The sequence below is a fragment of the Lineus longissimus genome, chromosome 4 (genome assembly GCF_910592395.1).
Source record: "Lineus longissimus chromosome 4, tnLinLong1.2, whole genome shotgun sequence".
NCBI lineage: Eukaryota > Metazoa > Nemertea > Pilidiophora > Heteronemertea > Lineidae > Lineus > Lineus longissimus.
The window spans coordinates 16241876-16262374 of record NC_088311.1 but is presented as its reverse complement, the minus strand read 5'-3'; the positions used below and the strand labels follow the sequence as shown (position 1 = coordinate 16262374).

General features: G+C 42.1%; 1 protein-coding gene across 1 annotated transcript; it reads left to right on the top strand.

Annotated features, from left to right (window-relative positions):
• Window positions 1–10559: 10559 nt before the first annotated feature.
• On the top strand, window positions 10560–11421 carry LOC135486777 (myb/SANT-like DNA-binding domain-containing protein 3). Its single transcript, XM_064769877.1, has 2 exons — window positions 10560–10950; window positions 11123–11421. The coding sequence occupies exons 1-2, from the start codon at window positions 10560–10562 to the stop codon at window positions 11419–11421; spliced, it is 690 nt and encodes a 229-aa protein (XP_064625947.1).
• The last annotated feature ends 9078 nt before the right edge of the window (window positions 11422–20499 follow it).

The window sequence follows — 20499 nt, the reverse complement described above, 5'->3', positions numbered from 1 at the left end:
TCGCAAGCCAATACTTGCAGTCCTGGATGCGAAAACCATGGACATGCTCGTCAAAAGAATCTGCCATGTAGAGTTTGCCACAAATGATCCATTGCCCACAACAATGCAATATATAAACAACTTTCATGAACAGTGGAATATTTTCCTCATGGAGCAGATCCACGACAATAAATTTCCCCGATGAATAAGTGTTGTGATCCATGGTAATCTGTTTGACACGCATGATTGATTCCTTCAAATCCGCTGATGGTAAAAGTGGCAAAATTTCCCTCCGCACTACTGGGGGGAGTTGTCCCAACTCAGTGTTCGAAACTCCAGCAGTTGATAAATAGTTCTTTCCCAAAAAATCTCTCGAGTGAAGCTGCCAAGATTGGTAGAGCTGGTGCCTCATGGCAAGGGTTTTGCATGGGTTTCTACAATTGCACATTACACCAGCAGTTCTCTTGAAGTACCGGTGCTTCCCTACAGTGAAATAGAATGATTTAGTACTACTAGTTAGTACCCATTTGTGAATATTTTTCAAAAATGTCCACATCATTTGGGACTCTGGAGGGCTAACTATTGATTTTGGACATTTTCTGCTCGCAGGGCATAGTGTATTTCTCCTAGATGAAATATGGTCAGGTTATTACTGTTTTGTGTCCATCTACTCATGTGCCAAGAATGAATGAGCAGTACTCAGAATCTATGACTTACATGTATCAACAAGGGGACGAAAAAATGAACGAGAAAAAACTCGTGCAGTGCCTTATATTATTGTTAGTCTTTACTGCACCCCCTGACTGGACTCTCAGCAATCTGATAATTCTTTCATCTCAAGCAACTTTCACAAATTTCTCAAAATCCACTCTGTAAGTGTAACGTTATCAAATCATACATATGTAGACTTATTATCTGAACAGATTTTCTACAGCCTCTAGAGTCACAAACGATGTGGAGATAACATTGACAAATGGACGAAAGCATAGCATTTTTTTAAAATCGTCATTCCCAAATATTTAGCCTGACGACACTAACACAGTCACTTACGACCCCATCCAATGATTACAAAAAATTCTACAGACACCCTCTTTCACAAACAACAAAAAACTTTCTACATACTTGTAGCAGTACATTACTTGTATTTTCACCGGAAATCAAATGCTGGCAGGATCATCACAATTTTATTGTAACAAGAGTAAGAGTTCTGTGGCCTGGGCAAACTGTTGTGATGTCATCATTGATCATCTGACATGTCTGATAGGTGTAAGGAATAAAATATTCTCCTTACTACAGACCTTACTTCACGTGTATTGCTGATACTATTTTCAAAATATTTGAGAAAAGTCTTTAAATTTAATTTTTATTGCTAATACTATTTTCAAAATATTTGAGAAAAGTCTTTAAATTTTCACTTTTGAACAAACTGATGTAGTATTGTTAGTAGTAGTAAGGGCATTTGGATTGGGTACGGTACCACTACCATACCAGTATGATATGAAATATATGAAACACTATGAACTTAAAACTAAACCACATTTTAAATTGGACTCATTTGACTCACCCTCAAAATGCATCACCCAGAGTGAACGAAGGTTTCCAAACAGTGCAATCAACCGCGGGTAGTGCATCAGGAAATGCACCTTTGGGGTGAAGTTTCTTGGGTAAAGCTTGCTATACCCTTTAAGAAATCCACCTATAAGTACTTTGAGGTAACCAAGCAAACTCTTTCGTAGAGCTGGGGCAATCACTATCTCCACAATCTCGGAGCTCAAGATACAGCAGCCAATGTGGGTTCCTTGTAGGCGGCAGACCAATCGTGGAAGCGAGAAAATATGGAAACAGCCTGAAAAGGCACCACTTCTGAGAGGCCGTCCCAGGGATGGTCTCGTCCTTCAGAACAGTCTTTGGTATTTGAACTGGCTTGCATGGTTTATCTGAAGGGCCATATTGGAATGTATCAATGCAGTAATTAAGTTCATCCAGTCTCAGAATTTTGGAGGACACAAGTTCCTGCAAAAGTAGCTTCAATAATAATGGTACTACTCCTTCCAGTAGGTCATGCATAATGTCTGGCGGAAACGACATTAGAGTGTCGAAGTAGCCCAGCTCTTGGAAAGCACACTTGCCTTTCACTCCATGCAACTTTGAATTCTTATGGTCAAAACGTGATGTGACTGCTGTGGTCCGCTGATAATACAGTTGTGAATGACGATCTGTCAGACTTGCGTGTCTTCCGTTTGATTGTCCTGTGCGTCTTGACGTCTGCGTGGTGTTGTGCGACGACATGCGTCCCCTGCGTCGACACCATGAGTTGTGATGTCTTGGCCAAGATGATGTGTGGTTGTCTGGGGTGATATGGCGGCTCATTTGCGCGTATTTTGGCTTTGTGGCGCCAGAAGACATGTGCGGGGGTAGGCTTGAAATATTTTGCCTGGGTAACGGTTTCTGTGTAGATGTAACCTCGTCAGTTATCTTATAGTGGTTTAACTGGCCTGCCATTGGGTGAGGTCAAATCTCAGAGTTAACTCTACACCTAGATTATCCAAGTGTAATCTCTGTGAAAAGTGTTAACCTGAACCCTAGACACCAAGTTCAGGTTAACACCTTGGTGACACCTGGGTTACACCAAGATTACACTTGAATAATACTTTTCTAACACCTTCTAGATACTTTACTTCTACATGGGCAAGGTGCCAAGCGTGGCACATGTCAGTGGTAAATAATCCATGCCACAGTTACATAATGATGTTAGTTTCACTTGGTTTCCTGGTTGCACAGGTCTGGCACTTTGCCCATGTTGAAGAGAGGTTGAATTGGAATATGCGTAGATCTTTAGTGTAAGTCTGTCATCTGAGCAGTCATCATGGACGGAAAGGGGAAGAAACGCTTCCAGTGGACACTCGAGAAGAGGATGCAAACTCTTGAGTACATGATTGATCACCATGAGGCATTTCGTCGTGCCAAGAAGAATGCCCTGGCCCAGGAATTTTATGCAGCAGTAGGGAACCACGTTGGTACCCACGCCGAAGTGGTTGAAAATATGCTTAAGAACCTAGGGAAGGAATATCGAGATGCCATCAAGACACAGCAGGCTTCAGGGGCTGCAACAGATGATATGCACCCTGGTTTAAAACTCAAGGACTCTCGTGAATTATTTGAACTTTTTGACTCTTTCCATCGACTTTATTATCCGAAGGGCGGGGCAGCCAGACCTGCAATTGTTATGACACCAACCGACATCACTAGGCCAGGATCTGCAACGAACTCCCGACCCCAAACCCCTAGCGATGAAAACTGCAGCATACCAGATGACCGCGGTGTTGTCATCAGCTCAGATAGGAGTACTCCATCCCCTTCGACATCAAGGTCTGGAACGCCAACTGTTCAGGCAGAAACCGATGCCAGTACCAGTGCCGGAAAAAAACGTCCTGCTTCACAAATGATGCCCCCGGTGACCACAGGAAAGAAGGCCAGGGACGAAAGTGATTTCATGAACTCTTCTGTGCAACATCAAGAGCAAACTTGTGACTTGATGAAAGAAATCAGGGATACGCTCCGTGAACTTGTGTACGAGATTCGTTTATTCCGTGCTGCTGTGTTGGAGGAGAGAGGAATAGCCATTATTGAACAATTACCTGATACCGACTAAATTACAGTCCCTACTAACCCGCTCAATACCGGATTTTTCAAGCACCGAGTCCCGTCATACAGACAAGACTCTTTTTATGCAATTAATTACCATGATTGCTGAGTGAACAACATTTTATTGATGAAAACAGTTACAGAAACTGCGATTTGTCACGCTAACAGCAAGGAATTAGTTTTAGTTAATTTTATAGATGGCTCTTTATAGTGGTGGCTTGATCTATACTGCACCCACAAAACAGAGAGGTACAATTGTTGTGTGATAACAGACTATTTTGTTTCTTCAGTTCTAGCCATGACTATTCCATCATATTTTTGGTTCAGGATTTGTTTACAAGTAGTGACATGCCACAGATTGGACAGCCAAGTAGGCTTCTCTTTCAGTTACTAAATTGGGGATACTAAGAATAAGCAATCATTTTCAGTTATTTTACTTTTGTCTTTGTCTTTCACATATGGTTCAAGCCAAGAAATTGGTGTAAAGGTTGTGTAACACGCATGTTGCTACAGTGCATTTTGATGGAAAAACAGGGCCATATTTCGCAGCGTACCTATTCTCTTTTAGCTGATTGATCCTCCATATCAGTTCAGTACATCCGATAGACCTCTCAACTATTTGACGGAGTCGAGTGCATCTGTTGTTAAAATCTAGTTGTTCCCGTCGAAGATTATTTCCAGTAAAAGTAATCAGCACAGATCGGTGCAGGTTCCTGTAGGCAGGATCACCAAGCATAACATACTCCTCTGGAAGTTGATCAAGGAAGTCGAACAATTCTCGAGACCACTCGGCCGCTGTTTTGTCGTGCGTCGATCCAGGTACTCCGCTTATAACGTGTCTTACCCTGCCAAATCGATCTACAACGTACTGCACGTTGATGGAGTCGCAACATTTCCCCGGCCTCCCACAGTAATACGCATCACCAGCCCTATCAGGCTTTTGGATTTTCACCATAACGCCGTCTATGAAAAGAATCACTTGCCGCTCAACTCCGTCGATATCAACCAGAGGCTGGGCCAGTTGATCAAACTCATCCTGCTCAGGGAATGAAATATGACGCGCAGCTATGTCAAAGAAAAAGTCAGAAACCTCAGTCACATGTAATATTGCAGTTGGCTTAGCATAACCAACAGCATAACCGACCTGTCTGTGAAAGCCTCCTGAAGCGAGGTAGTGCAAAAAAGTTTTCATTCTTCTTGAAGATGTACTTGCGTTGACTTGGCCATTCCCCTGGTGATTAGCCTGCCTCCATCCATGAAAATAATCAACAAGGTGATCAAATTGTTCTTGGTTGAGCCTCATATGCCGCTCAATCGGTTCTCCACTGTAGGCAGGCGTTCGAATAAAGTTCTCTGCTCTTCTATTATGTCTTAGGGCAACAACTTGAAACATAGGAATCGCAAACATGGCTGCCTTTGTAACTCTGAGAATTGACCTCTCACAGGTGTTAACCTCCAGGAGGTTAACACCTGATGTACACGATCTGTAATGCATTTTCTTAACACTTGGCCACTTCCTCAGATTAAGGGAACACCTGAGCGATCAAAGTGTTCCCTAGGTGTCTACCAAGTGTTAACTTAGTGTCAACTCGGTGTTAAGATAAGAAAGTGTTAACTAGGAGTCAAGTGAGGAGGTCAAATCTCGGGGTTTTGGAACACTTTCTTAACACCTGGTGTTAACACTTAGTAAACTCTGAGATTTGACCTCACCCATTGTAGTATGACAGCAATGACCCTGATGTCGATCGATGTGACGACTCAAAAGATTCTTTAGATAAGAGACAATAGATGGTAGGCATTGGTGGTGCCCAGATTGGGGTCGTTACTTGGTGTAGTAAAGGCTGACTGAAATTGTATTTTTCAGCTCGCCCAGTGACGTGTTTTGTGTTGAGGACAGGGGCATTAGGTGATGTCCCGGCTGATAGCTGGTGAAACGGAGATACGGAGAATGGGGGACAGCAGCGCTGGCTTAGTGCTGCGAGAGAAAAGTAAAAGGATAATCTGCATGGAAAAGAAATAGTAGATACGCTAGCTAGTGCTGGTTTCCTGTTACCAGGACATGTTGTCCTTGATATTGAGACCAAGCGGTAACATGGTGTGCAGTCGATGGATCCATGTGGACTCTTTAGAGAGTCTAATGTTTTTTGAGTTATCCGCATCTGGAGGGGCGTGGATAAATTCTAGGACGAAGATGCGTACATCCTGCAGTCCATGGTGGTCGGTCTGATTGAAGTGATGGCCGTTGATCTCAGCGTTGTTGCGCTTGGTGATGTTGTAGAAGTGTTTTTGGAAACGACCAATGATAGGGAGGACAATCAAAGTTTCAAAGTCATTAAAATGCATGATAAGTAATCTAAACACAATAAGAATATTTCAAGGATTAAAATGCTTTTTATTTCATCAAAATCAGTCAAACCATACTGATGCAATTGCCATTTGAGGATCAATAAAAACACTACCCGCAAAGAACTAAGGTCTTTGTCTTTTCAATTAGTTATTTGTCTCAATCAAGGCACCGAAAGCAGGCCCTGGAGGAGGAATTGGCTGCCAAAACCGGTGACGCGGCATTCTGTCATGTTCACATAGGCATGTGAGGTATCAAATTGAAGGGAATTTAATATAGATTATCATAGAACCAATCATTTAAATATCGGGGGTAATTGATTCCAATGGCAGCCATTTTGAAATCCAAGATGGCCACCGAAAGCGGCAATGTGGCATTCTTTCATATTAACCTAACCATGTTGGGTATCAAATCGAAGGAAATAACATGTGCATCATAATTTAACAAACTGATTCTAATTTTGATGAACTTAGAAGTAGATATTGAGCCATTTTGGATTTCAAGGAAAATGCCCAAAGTCAACATGAGTCTATATTAGTGTACTTTCTCCTTCAAAAATAAATGTCTGATTTTTTATTGAATATATATCTCTTTTAGTGCAGCAACACATGGAATCTTCCAGTGACGACCCATTTTGTCAGCAGGATCAACAGCAAAGTCCACAGCAAACACATGGATCCTTTCTACCACATCAATGTCGTCCTTCGCTGGCTACGTTAGCTGCCAGTCGCCGAGCATGATCGATGTCAGTGTGTGGTACGGAATCTGTAAAAGGAAAAGAGACAAAATGCAGGTCATGAACGCGAGAGTGTATTGGGTCGAAGTCAGCCATGCTATTACTAATGCTAAATCAATGATTTTTGCAACATCAGAGGACAAACAAATGAAATAGAGCACATTTGTATAATATTTGCAATAAAAAAATATTTATTTCATGAAAAAATGCTTCGTTTACAAGTTATTTAATTTAGCCATGATGGTGTAACATCAACTCAAAGGGTTAATGTGACGTCACGAACAGCGATTTCTTGCCCGCGGAGGGGACAAGTCACAAGGAACGCACAGCCAGGTTCGATTCGATTCTTCTTTGCGTCCAGTTAATCGGCTGTTCCATTCGACGATTGCATCCCCGGTTTACAAAAACACTTTTTTTCCCGTAATTACCGCACTAAAAACACAATAATTCATCTCGAATATTAGTTTTGAAGGACAATAAACGTGTCTAATTACCTTTTGTTGATGCTGAATGCATGAGATCGCTAATTTCGTCGATCGTCCAAGGGTGAAAATCCGGCATCATCATGTCAGTCATCATGGCTGCCATTACAGATTTTGTCAGAGAGTCATTTCGAAAATGCTCCAAAAACACTGGATCACTTCATAATTATCCCTAAAGGTTATCATAATCGTGTTTAGAAGACATGATTTCTTCCGACACGACTGACGTGATTTTAGAATTTCGACGGGGCTTGGGTGAAATTGATCAAAATTCACGAAAGTACTGCGCACAGGCCGTACACTTTGTTTTGTTTACAAAACGATAGCATCCCATAATAGTCTATCCCCTCAGAAGGTCACATGCAAAATTTCAGCGGGAAATTCGAACGTGATCCAGTGTTTTGGGTATTTTTTTGAGGGACCGTCTCCTAACTCAGGGTGACCATTTCTAGGGATGATTTGTATTTTACTACAAAATTAGGATGCATTTTATTATTATTTGTGTTCATTTTTAGCTCACCTCTTAGCAGAGGTGAGCTTATCCCATACCGTGGCGTCCGTCGTCCGTCGTCGTTGTCGTCGTCGTCGTCCGTCGTCCGTTAGCAGGGCACGTTTCGTAACTGTTAGAGCTATTGAGTTGAAACTTGGTACACATGTACCCTTATGTAATGACACCTTGGAGACCAAGTTTCAATCTGATTCGTTTCATGGTTTGGCCACCAGGGGGCCAAACGTTAAAAGTGAAAATATGCAATATCTCCCTTAATAGTAGTCGGGAAATTTTGAAAAAAATATGGTAGGTACTTCTAGCAAAGGTGCATCATATATCCTCCGGGTTTTTAATTTGGCCTCCTTTTCAAGGTCACAGAGGTCAAAGTTTGCTGATTCACTGAACAGTAGCATGTTTCCTATCTATTTTAGCTAGAAGGTTTTAAACCAGTGTGGACATGTATCTGGGGATTCTCTATTCCACCCCTAAAATTTCGGCCGTTCGGACATCAAATATGGCCGCCAGGCAGCCATCTTGAAAAATAAACACAGTACTATTACTCCGAAACTAATGATCGGATTGCAACCAAATTTGATCTGGATGTATATCTATGTACTCTCTACTAAATCCTTGATTTTTTATCAAATGTGATAGCCAATATGGGTGCCAGGCGGGCATCTTGAAAAATTCTTAGTTTGGCCAACCGGGGGCCAAATTTAATGTCCAAAGTTAAAATGTTTGATTGCTCGTTTAATAGTGGTCTGATTTTCATAACATTTTTATGGTAGGTGCTCCTAGCAAGGACACATTTCATAAATGTGGGTTTTTGATTTGTCCTACTTCTCAAGGTCACAGAGGTCAAAGTTTTCCTATGGCACCGCCATTTTACAATGACGGCACGTTTTGTCACTGCTTTAGCTACAGATCCCTAACTTGGTACGAATGTACCCCAACCATGCTAATGCTTCATCCATCTTCCCTTCACAAGAGGTGAGCACAATGGCCCTGGCCATTTCATTGTTAAATATGATGGATTAGGAATATGTTTGGGCTACATTTCTGAGCAATTTGATATTGATTATTTTTCATTTGGAATGAACACAAATCTATCAGATAATTTTTTTGAGGGCCTGATTTGCTGTGCACAGTTCTCCATTCACCGGCGGCCATCTTGTTTGGTTGACCTCCTTACCAATGATAGTTTGTTTTGTTTCATCCACATACTGTATGTTGCATGTTTCACATTGGATGCAATAAATGGCATTATTGCTCTGACAACAGATGTTGTTCTTTGTGGTGTAAGACCGGCCTGTGGTGCGGCTTGTGATCCTACCTGTGGTGTCCAGCCGTGGGCAGTATCAACACCTGTTGGGTGAGAGACAGATTAGTTGGTTTGTCTCCGTAGTTGTACTTGTCCTGTTGTCAAGTTTTGCTCTGACTAAAAGGTCTCTCAGGTTTGGTGGGCGCCTGAAGCCTTTATTGATGGGGGATTCGAACAGATGTAATGTCGTTCGGTGCCTGGCGAGAATGTCTTTGTTTTCGCTGATGATTTTGTACGGTTCAGTTTGGGCTGGGTTGTACGTGGTGACAAAGAAGAAAGGTGGATTTGTCTCGTCTTTGGTCTGTGTATTTGGTTGTGCGCTGATGGGGGCTGATCTGTGTTGACTGTGGACTTTGATCAATGACTCCTCTATGAGTTGGTCGGGGTAACCTCTCCTGGCGAAGTGTTGTGCTAGAATGAGTGAGTGGTGTTCAAAGTCCTCTAATCTAGAGCATATTCTACGGACTCTCAGGAATTGTCCATATGGGATGCCCCGTTTACATGAGGCAACGTGGGCTGACGAGTAGAGAAGGTAGTTGTGCGAGTCTGCAGGTTTGACGTACAAGTCAGTGTACAGTTCGCCCGTGGGTAGCAGGTTTACCGTTGTGTCCAGGAAGTTGACACTCGAGTCTGAGATCTCTGCTGTGAATTTTATAGTGGGGTGTTGTGCATTAAGTGTGTTCACAAAACCATTCACTTGTTCCCTAGTGTGGGTAAAAATCGCAAATATGTCGTCGATAAAGCGCCCCCAGAAGAGTGGCTTTATTTGTTGGTTGTACACATAGCGGTCCTTGAAATCCGCCATGAATAAATTGGCAAAGGACGGTGCAACTTTGGTGCCCATTGCTGTCCCTCCTTCATTCCTTCTCCTCACAATGGAACTTATTTAACTGGCCATGTAAAACCATACAGAATCGACAAATTCGTCCAGTTGAAAACGAACAGCTGAAGCCTCCTAAGGAATGGGCAGACAAATGATCACAAGATATGGTAGCCACCCCACCATGAAGTCCGAGGAAGAGCATGCTTTTCTTGAAGCTTTATGATGAACAAACATATGTGCTCCTTGAATCCTTCAAGAGCGGCATGAAGATCAAAAGTATCCTCTCGAACAACAGGAAAATCGTCATCATCAATATCCATAACACTATCAATATCATCAGTATCACTAGCAGGAACCATATTTTCTTCAACAGGCCTTTCGAATGAGTATTGTTTGAATAAGTCGATGGCCCGTATTCTAAGACCTCACTCAACCTCATCCTTCACTCACACTCCCGTGAGGAGGACTCAAGTGTAACTCAAGGAAAAGGGGAAGGTCTACCTCACCCTCATTGAGGTATACCTCAACCTTACAGGAATAATGGCATTTTGTTATTCAAAGACATTCCTCAAGTTGCACTTGATTGAGGTCAGCCTGCACTGGTATGACTGGTGCTGGCTATTGAACAACAAGTGATATGAATGGAAATGTGTAATCTACATAATAGATTACACATTCAAGAAGGTCTGGCTCGGCCTGTTATTTCTCTGTGTACCCACAACCAGAGTGTACAGGAACCATGTCAACCAGGCAGTACTTCTCGGAGCTTGAGAGATCACTGCTTATCGAACTGGTAGATAAATATAAAGAAACATTGGAAAGCAAAAAAAATGATTACAAATGTATAAAAGCCAAGAGTGAAGCATGGACAAAAGTGGCTGACAATTTCAATTCTCAAAATGGGGTTGTGAAACGGGATGTCAAACAGTTGAAAAAGTGTTGGGACAATATCAAAAGTAGTGCTAAAAAGGTTCTGGGAAAGGACGCAAGAGAAACCAAATTGACTGGTGGCGGTAAGAAGGACACTGTGCCAAATGAAGAAGCCCAAGCTATTGCAGCTATAATACCAGCTCAAATCCAAAGCCTGGAAAACGAATTTGATGATGATGGCGATAATCACACAGAAAAAGGTAGGTTCCTTTTTTATAGAAGTCTCAAGAGTAAAGTAAGCATGCAATGGTATTCTGAAACCTGACATTGCCCCGCAAACATTTTAACACGAGGAACATTTTCTTAATCGTTTTTTTTTATTGCTGCACTAATTGATCAACTCATAGATGGCAACATTTTTTTGCTTTGCAGATAAAGTTCGTCATGATACAGACACCGATACTGATGAGTCCAGTGATGTGGTTATCCCGAAAAAGTCTGTCGAAAGAAAATCTACAGCGAAAGCTGCTGTTACGGCACGTACATCGACGATGTCGGAGGCACAATCGACAGTTCTGAAAATGCAAGCAGAGCAACATGTTTTGGAAGTGGAAATTTTAAGGAAAAAATCCGAACACATGAATGAAGAACACAAACGAAAACTAGAGGTTCTTGACTTGAAGCACAAATACTGGTCAGCTAAGATTGCTAAGATTAATGAAACACCTTAACCCTTAGGACGCTGTAGACGAAAGCACAGTACTGGCAACGACTACAGATAGTTCAATTTTCAAGAGTATTGTGTGATTGTGTCAATTTATGTTAAGGACGGCTAATCATGTGTATGGTTAAAAATGTAAACATACCTTCATTCTAATCAGTGAAATGTTGTTGAATCATTGCCTGTCGGGTTGCATTCCCCAGATCCATGACTGGGTGGTGCAATGCCTCATCGTCATCATCATCCTCATTTTCAGATTCCTCCTCATCAGGAATTGGGTCCTGGCGTTTCCCCACGAAGTTATACAGCACAGCTGTGGCTACAATGATCGTCAATGTCGTGGATAATTTTGTTTGCAAAGACATCTTCAAACATGGGAACATCCGTTTCCATACACCGAATGTCCTTTCAACTGTGTTTCTCGTACGAATATGTGCAACGTTGTATCTCCGTTCCGGATGTGTACGAGGAGCAAGCAGGGGGGTCAGCAAATATGGACGACAAGCATAACCTGAATCTCCTAGTAGTAATCCATTAATTTGTCCATGTTCAAACTGGGCACACAATCTACTGTTGTCAAAAATTCTAGAGTCGTGTACACTCCCTGGCCACCTAGCAACAATGTTTTGAATTTCCAAATTTGGGCCACACACTCCCTGCACATTAATAGAAAAGTAACCCTTTCTGTTCCTGAAAAGTTCACCATTAGCCCCTCCAGGACAAGGGATTTGTACATGGACACAATCAATTGCACCTACAACTCCCGGCATCCGGCCGATCCTCCGAAAATCCAGCTTCACCTGCTGGAGCATGGCACCCTCAGGAAATGTAATGTATCTGTTTTTTAATCCCGCAATTGTTGTAGAAACCTTCTTGATTATCCTGCTTGCTGATGATTGTGAAATTCCACACAAATCACCACACGCTAACTGAAACGACCCTGTAGCATAAAAGCGCAATGACAACAACAGCTGCAAGTCTACTGGAAGAGGTCTCCCACGGTTATTGTGTGGTAGCAAATTCGGCCTTATCATATCCAACACCTCATGAAACGCATCCTTGGTCAAACGGTATCTTTGCCGGAATTCCTCATCATCATACACATTGTAGTCAAAATTAGGAATCCTCCTAGGCCGTCTCCCAAACCTTTGTAAAATGTCTACATTTTCATGTCTTTGTAACCACAGAAACGCCATGTTTACACCGACTGAGGAAGACTCAAGGCAGGTATTGCTCTTCCTCAAGCTTTACTCACAGAGGAACACTTACTTGAGGAAAAGGGAGGTCTTTGAAATGGAAAATAGGTGAAGTCGACCTCACACTCAGTGAGTAGCACCTTCTCCTCAATGAGTATGAGGTGGTCCTTAGTGAGGATGAGGAGTTCCTCAGTGAGTGTGAGTCGAGGAATGTCTTAGAATACGGGCCGATGTGTTTTTTATATTGGTGCATAACATAAGACCGATAGTTCTGGAATGGGAGATGGCATTTTCCAAATCTACATATTATGGTGAAATTTGCCTCGTGCTGATGTGCTATACCAATGTGTTGAACTAATTTCAAGAGGGTAAACTTCTGTATACCACACCCTGGGCATGTGTACAAATGATGAAGTCGTCGCTGTTGTTCCTCAGCCATGATGATCTACTAATCAGTTGAGTGCTATTCAATTAACCAGTCTCGAAGTCAGACAAGAAACACGTCACCATGCAGGCAGTTCAGGAAAGTCTGAAATGAGTAATGCAAGGGGACCTAAGTCTATTTTCAAAGGCCCACACCAAAAATGCGCTGCAGGCCACGATGACAAAAGACAACACACATTCACCTACGATAAATTAGTTCAATGGATTTTCAACAAAACAAAAGGGCCACACAACACAAGAGACTGATGTGTGGTTGCCGCCCAAAATCACTTGTAGTTCACTGTGATGCACTTGACAGCGTTTCTGCCAGAAATATTTTCAAGGGGGTACAAACCATAATTTTGCAGAAAATCCTGGTCAAAACAGAAAATTTTGTCAGTTTTTGAACCATCATGGGAAAGGACAGTGAACCGTCATGGGAAAGGACAGTGAGCAACCATCTTGTTTTCCACAAAATAACGTTGTAAAATCATCATTAACACTTTGGCTGAATTAACTTTGAAAGGAAGGAACTGTTGTCATGGGTTAAGGATTGGAATTGACATGGTGCTAAAGAGTTAATGCTGTAACCTGGCAGTTTTGTGGAAAACAAGATGGATGCCCTTTGTCACATCCAATGACTTTTGATTCGATTTTAAGCCCACTGATACTTCCACATTTATCTTGGATTGCCGAGTTTGCCCCAGCTCACTCATACGTGAAAACCTGGTTCTATAAATTTGGACTAATATCCACCAATCACCTACCTTCCAACATCCACAGAAAACTTACTCAGCTAGTGTGACACCACGGGTGCTTAGGCAAGTAAAAAGCTCCTCAAACTGGTCACATTCTTACTCAGCGATACATGTCCCTTCTTGGATCTTACATCGAATACAAGCTCTTGAATGAATTGCCACACAATAATGCAGTTAGCAGGATATTCTATGTCAATAACATAAAACGCCTTGAAACAGGCATCAACGGCCTTCAGCAGTGTTGGATATTCTAAAGCGTTCTTCTCAATTATAAGAAATGCCTGCGTTGGAGAGGTTCTATCCCCAAGAGCCAACACGAAGGGCTGCACAGCTCCACTTGGGAGGTCCTGAAGGAATGAGGGGATATTTGTTGTCACCTGCAAGACAAAACAATTTCTATCAGACAATTAAGCTAATGTAATATACATGTAAGCAAAGACCCCTCTAGACTAGTCATCTACTAAAAAACTATGGCCCTGTTAATTTCAAATTAATTCATCAGAGGACCACTTCCCTTGTTCATTTCAAACAAGTTGACGCAAAATTATGAATTTGTTATAATACAATCAAAAATCTGTATGCAATATTCAAGGTCGCCATGCTCAAATCGCAAAAACTACATGTAGGCAATAACTCTATACCTGCTTGAACTGTATGAACGATGACATTGCCTCAGTCACTGATGGTCTATGACCTTTTGTTGGCCTGAGGGGCAGCATGATCGGTAGAAGTTGCATTGCAACTACACTCTGTTCCGCTGGAAAATAACCATTATAATGTATTTTGGAAATGATACTCGGTTAGCAGTACTGGTTCCATTCATTCATTGGTCTGAATTCTAGTCCTCGGTGAAATAATTTCAATAAAACTGAATATGCTACCGTATGTTTGCACTTATTAGCATACTGTCATGTGCTTATTAAAACAAGGTGCGCTTATACACCCTTCATATAATTCCTCGGCTTATTTTGGAACTAGCATTTCCCTCCTTTGACGTCATAATAACCTTCATGGCTGCTGGTCAACCATGACTTTCACCTTTGTCAGTCCTCGTCATAGGCCGATTTTCCTCTAATGACATCACTATTGAACATACAGCACCACCATTATAGGAATTGTGTATACCAGTATACAAATATAAATAGATGTACTTAACGATTATAAGCGAACATACGGTGACATGACTAATGATTCCAATGAAATATTCATTTTTTTGTGTGAACGATTTCACAACCATGAGCTCACATGCACTGATCAGCATGCTGCTACTACAACTAATACTTTTATCAGACGCATTATTCTGAATTATCTCATAACAGATATGCACTCGGATGGGAGAAACTATGATAAAATCAATTACAATTGCTGAGTTCCTTCTTGACTGGAACCATCTCACGCCACGATGGCTTCGCGGAATCTGTGTAGCTGATTATTTTGGAGGCAAACACATCCCATCTTCTGGTCATGAAATCATTGTTGGCAAACAGAATTTTGTAGTCTTGTTCAATCTGAAATAGACAACAAAGTCCAAAAACTAAAAAATGAAATTGCATTTTTGGTGGGGTGAACATGTCGGCCCCACCCCAAGCCTGTCGGCTCAATGGTGCCCAATTGATGAAGCAGGATGTCATCAAGTAACCAATTTATATTCAACTTCTTCTTTAACATAAACGGTTGACACTGTAGGTTTTGCTGGATAGTTTTGTGACTTCAAACAGGGTTGGGGGGAGGTCGGCCCTGGGACTCAAAATGTTGAGATTTCAACACAGACGCAAAATTCTGTATTCACCAATTCGGCATTGGACAATTCCCAAAATATAGGCTTCGCGAAAGATTTTCCAGCCTACTGTAACTTTCAGACTCACCATTCCTTTATGTGTAATCAGCCTTGGCTAAGCCTCGAGGACTGCTTTAACCGTCAAAGATTCTTTAATCAGGTGCCCGTACCTCCCAACAGCGGTTTTACTCATAAAATCTTCTACCTGCGTGGCAGGGTTGCAATTGTACTTTAGCCATGCAACCATCTCTTTAAATTTATCCGATTCATCGCACTGAACATCTGTGGAGGTAAAGATGCATTTAAAAGAATGATGTCCTTTCATAAAACTGATGTGATGTCCCAGACATACTAGTTTATTATCCCCTTCGTCATTTAAGGCCGCCGTTCCAAGGCTCATTGCGCAGAGTTATTTACATCCTGTATTTTAAGTTTCTAATATATTGGTCCGGTTATATTTTCCAAAATAAATGGAAATTAACGTTAGCCTCGCTTTCAATGACGCCGTCAAGACCGAGTTGTGTATCAGCGCCACGTCATGTATTAGTTTCGCTGGTTCCTCATTGGATCACTAGAATCTTTTTTTGCTTCTGGTATCAATTCAAGGCATCTGAGACAAAATTGGGGTAAATGTAGTAAATACAGTCATACAAATTGCATGTCAGATGGCCACTTAAAAAAAGGCATACTTGAACAATAATAATGTAAGTCTTACCAACACTTTCATCATTAACATCATCTTCAACACTGGTATCTTTTGCCTGTTCTGATGGGACTACACGAACTGCATTTCTTCTGGCTTTGGCCTCCCCTTTCCTGACATTATTGATGTGGTCCTGTATGTACCCTTTTGCAGGTTTGCGACACATTGCTCGCTGGTAATACGATTGCTGCAGATGAACAAAAGGTTATGTTATGTTTGGTTAGAAGACGAAGTCATTTTTATGATGTTTAGAGAAAATATTTTGACATACTTCGTTTTCAATAATGATAAATTTAATTCTGTAAATTTTGTTATGTAATGACCAGGAAAAAGATTTGCAAAGGGTATGAAAACTCACAGAGAATATTCAAATGACAAATATTCCAAATAATTTTGTATTGGAGGACCTGTTTTTCTTTGTTCTATGTTCTAATATTGTGACACAGAACAGTCAAGTCAGAAGTCACTCAAACTTCTCGCAGGGTTGCTCAAACACCCACAATGACTCAAAAACGGTCTGGGAAACTAAAATTGCCACTCTCGTTGTCCACTGTGCAGCTCAGAATTTTGGTGAAATATAATAAACATGAAGAAAGTGACTTGAGGGGCAACTACGGCGGCCCGGAGGGGACATTGTGAAAAAAATAATAAACTCGCACTGCGACTTTTTAAACACGCACTGCGACTTTTTAAACTCGCAATGATACTTTTTAAACTCGCAATGCGACTTTTTAAACTCGTACTGCGATTTTTTAAACACGCACTGCGACTTTTCAAACTCGCACTGCGACTTTTCAAACACGCACTACGACTTTGCAAACTCGCACTGCGACTTTTTTAATCCAATCACAGCCGTGTTTACAACGACATGTGTTGCTGCGCTTGAGTTGTAAGAGTTCATAATTCAGGCAAGTATTTCACTTATCTGAATCTCTTCTCTACGTTTTGCAGGCCGTAGTTGGGTCCAAATGCTATCATGGAGAGTCATACCTCATGATGCAATCATCAGAGCTCAGATATTATATAGGCCAACCACGTATAGAGGTAAACATGCTGGTGTAGTCTGAGGCTACGGTTGCCTCAGTGTAACTGGGCGTTAACTATATATATATATATGTACATACAATGCATGCATTGGAAGCTGTACTGGCTTCGGTATCAATGAATGCAACTGACAGTGATACAGAATCTGTTGAGCTGTTAAAGTGATTCTTTCACCGATGTGATGCCCTCATCATTTATTTGGGACGAGACCTGTTGCCCGCTTAACTGCTGTTGCCGACCGCCACTTGGTTGTAGGCCTATAGGCCTACCCGTCCTACCCGTCCTCTGAACTGCCGAACTTGACGAGTGTTTGGTCAACATATTTGGCGCCTGCCTGAGCTTCATGTGAATTGTATGCCCAATCAACTAAGCCCGTAATTGTCAACGAAGGGTTTGTAGTTCAATACCTGGCATGTGGCATTTGGCGATTGGCATTAGGCAATGACAATGTGTTACTTAGTATATCAAATGCTATAAAACAGGGGTTTATTGATGGTGACAATTCATCATTATTCTTTGGATCATTAACACAATTGAAATGACGTCACTCCTGGGATTTATTTTGTTGAATTTGATGATTTGAATTAATAAACAATTTAAAACATTTATGTGTAACCTCCTCATGTCTGTGCTAACAGGGTGCTCCAGTGTGCTGTCCCCACGTCTCGTCATATATTTTGTTCATAAACAATTCATGTTGACAGACTTTGAGTACTGTACTTAAAGTATGTATTGAGTATCCTTGAGTTTCAATTGATTTGACAATTAGGGACGTTCCATAATTTCTGGACGGAGTCCGCCTACAATACTGATGAGTCATTATCTAGGAAGCTGTCCCATATCTACAATACAATACTATGCAGTACTGTTGAGCAGGACTCACTTGTCCCATGAGAGCCACGTCCTAAAAGCCGGAAAATGATGAAAAATACTGTAGGAGCTGTTTGAGATTCTTTTGGTACATTGCTATTGCGATTGCCATTGCCAAGTTTTGAACTAACTACCGGCCTGGTAAGAAGAACCGGCGAAACTTCGTTACACAGCATTTAATTGCCCACATTCCATACATTCAGAACTGTCACTTTCTTCAACTGCAGGTGCAAAAGTCGCACGATGGATGATGTAAAGGAATTTCTTGCGAGTAGAGGACTAGATAAAGAAACCTTCGAGCGGCTAAGAGATGATGGCGTAAGTATCATTTGATCTATCGCTTTCAACAGCAACTGGTGTCATACTGTCTATTGCATGATGCATAAATTTATGTCAAGTCCACTGACGGGGCGGAAAACTGTGATAACATCTGATTGGTTGGCAAAGTGCCGAGGCATCGTTGTGGTTGTCGTTTGGCTATACTGCAGTCAATCCTATACAATTTCCCAGTCTCGGGGATGACGATGAGAGATGCCGCAGTCCAAAAGAGACTGGGTTCAGAGTCTAACCAAAGTCATGGACGATGGATCAATGTTAGTCTCATTGTTCCCAATTCAAAGTTACACAAAAATGTTTTATGGATTGCATCGCTGTGTTTTGCAGATTGACGAGCATGTCGTTCCACTGATGAGTGAGGACCAACTCTCCAAGTACGTAACACGATATGGTGACAGATTGGCCTTGAGGAACTTTTGTTCACAACGGCAGAGCAGAGAGAAACACACCAGCAAAAAAAGAAAATCGTCATTGCTTGCTAGGCTTAAACGGCGCATTCGGTCGAAGACGAATCTAAACAATTTGGATGACGACATGGAAGATGACAAGAATCAGTGTTCCGCTACATCCAGGATACAGACAAGGCGGATCGAACTTGGTTGGCTTATGGTGACGGAGCAAGCAGAGGGCACGCTCGAGTACAAACAAGTGCGCACTAACCAGGGCGGGGGGACGCGGTCACTCAATGTAGATATGGACTTCAAAGCTGAGGACTTGCTGATTGTCGCAAAGGCTCTGTTTTTTCCTGATGGAGTATCGAGCAAGGGTGAACTTGGAAAGTTTAGATTCAGTTTGAAAGATTTTCAACATAACGATGTAGATTCTGATCTCACTGTCAAGGAACACTATGGGAAAACGAGGTTAACGCTTTTGCGTTTCTACTTGTGTTCGCAAGTCCTTTCTGATGCGAAGGAGGAAACTAGCGGGGCAGGTAAACATCAACAAAGATCACTGCCATCTGCAGCTGCAGGCTCAGCAGCACAGGCTGAGTGCATGCCCAGCACAAGCACGCCGATATCGGATCTAGGTCTACCAACAATTCCTGCAGTAGCATTCGAGTGTGAGGTATCATATCCACTGGCAGACCCAGCCCAAAACCTGGACATTTCGGAGGATTCGGAAGTCCACTTCGGCCCAGTTGAAGGATCTGCTGCTGCGGACATTGACGATACCTTGCCAGATCTCAGGCCAACTGGCCATGATGGTCAGGTCGATGGCTCTCAGTCTACTCAAGATACTGCCGCGGATAATCTACCAGAGATTGCACCAGTGCCAGGCTTATGTCGACGTAATCGTAACGAGCTTGTGATCTCTTCTAATGGCCTGACAACAATCAAAGTGCACCAGGGCTTGGTTTTGACGGACTTAATTACCATCTTTAAAGATGGTAGCATCATGGAGCAGGATATTACATGCAAAAGAATTCTTCTGAATGGGGAAGAAGAGTCTGCAGTTGGTGTCGGTGTCCTAAGAGACACCTTAACGGAGTTCTGGAAGGAATTCTATGACAAGTGCACGCTGGGAACCAAGTATAAAGTGCCTTTTCTGAGGCATGACTTCCAAGAGGACGAATGGAGAGCAGTAGCGAGAATCCTCGTAAAGGGGTATAGAAGTGCCAGCTACTTCCCAACATCGATTGCTCCCACATTCATGGAGGCTGCACTATCCGGGAACGAGAGTGAAACAGATGTAGTGTCTGTATTTCTGAATTTTGTGGGTGACAGCGAGAGTGAAACACTTCGCAAAGCGCTAGATAATTTTGATTCAGTGGACCAGGAGGAGTTGATAGACATACTCGATGCACACGAGTGTCGCCGAATGCCATGTGCTGCCAGCATTGAACGAATCGTAAGAGAAATAGCATTGAAGGAGCTTGTACAGCAGCCCAGCTTCATCATTGAATGCTGGAAGCCCGTTCTGGCATTTATATGTAACATCAACTACAAGGAAATCTGTAAGAAACTGGTGCCTACGCCAAAGG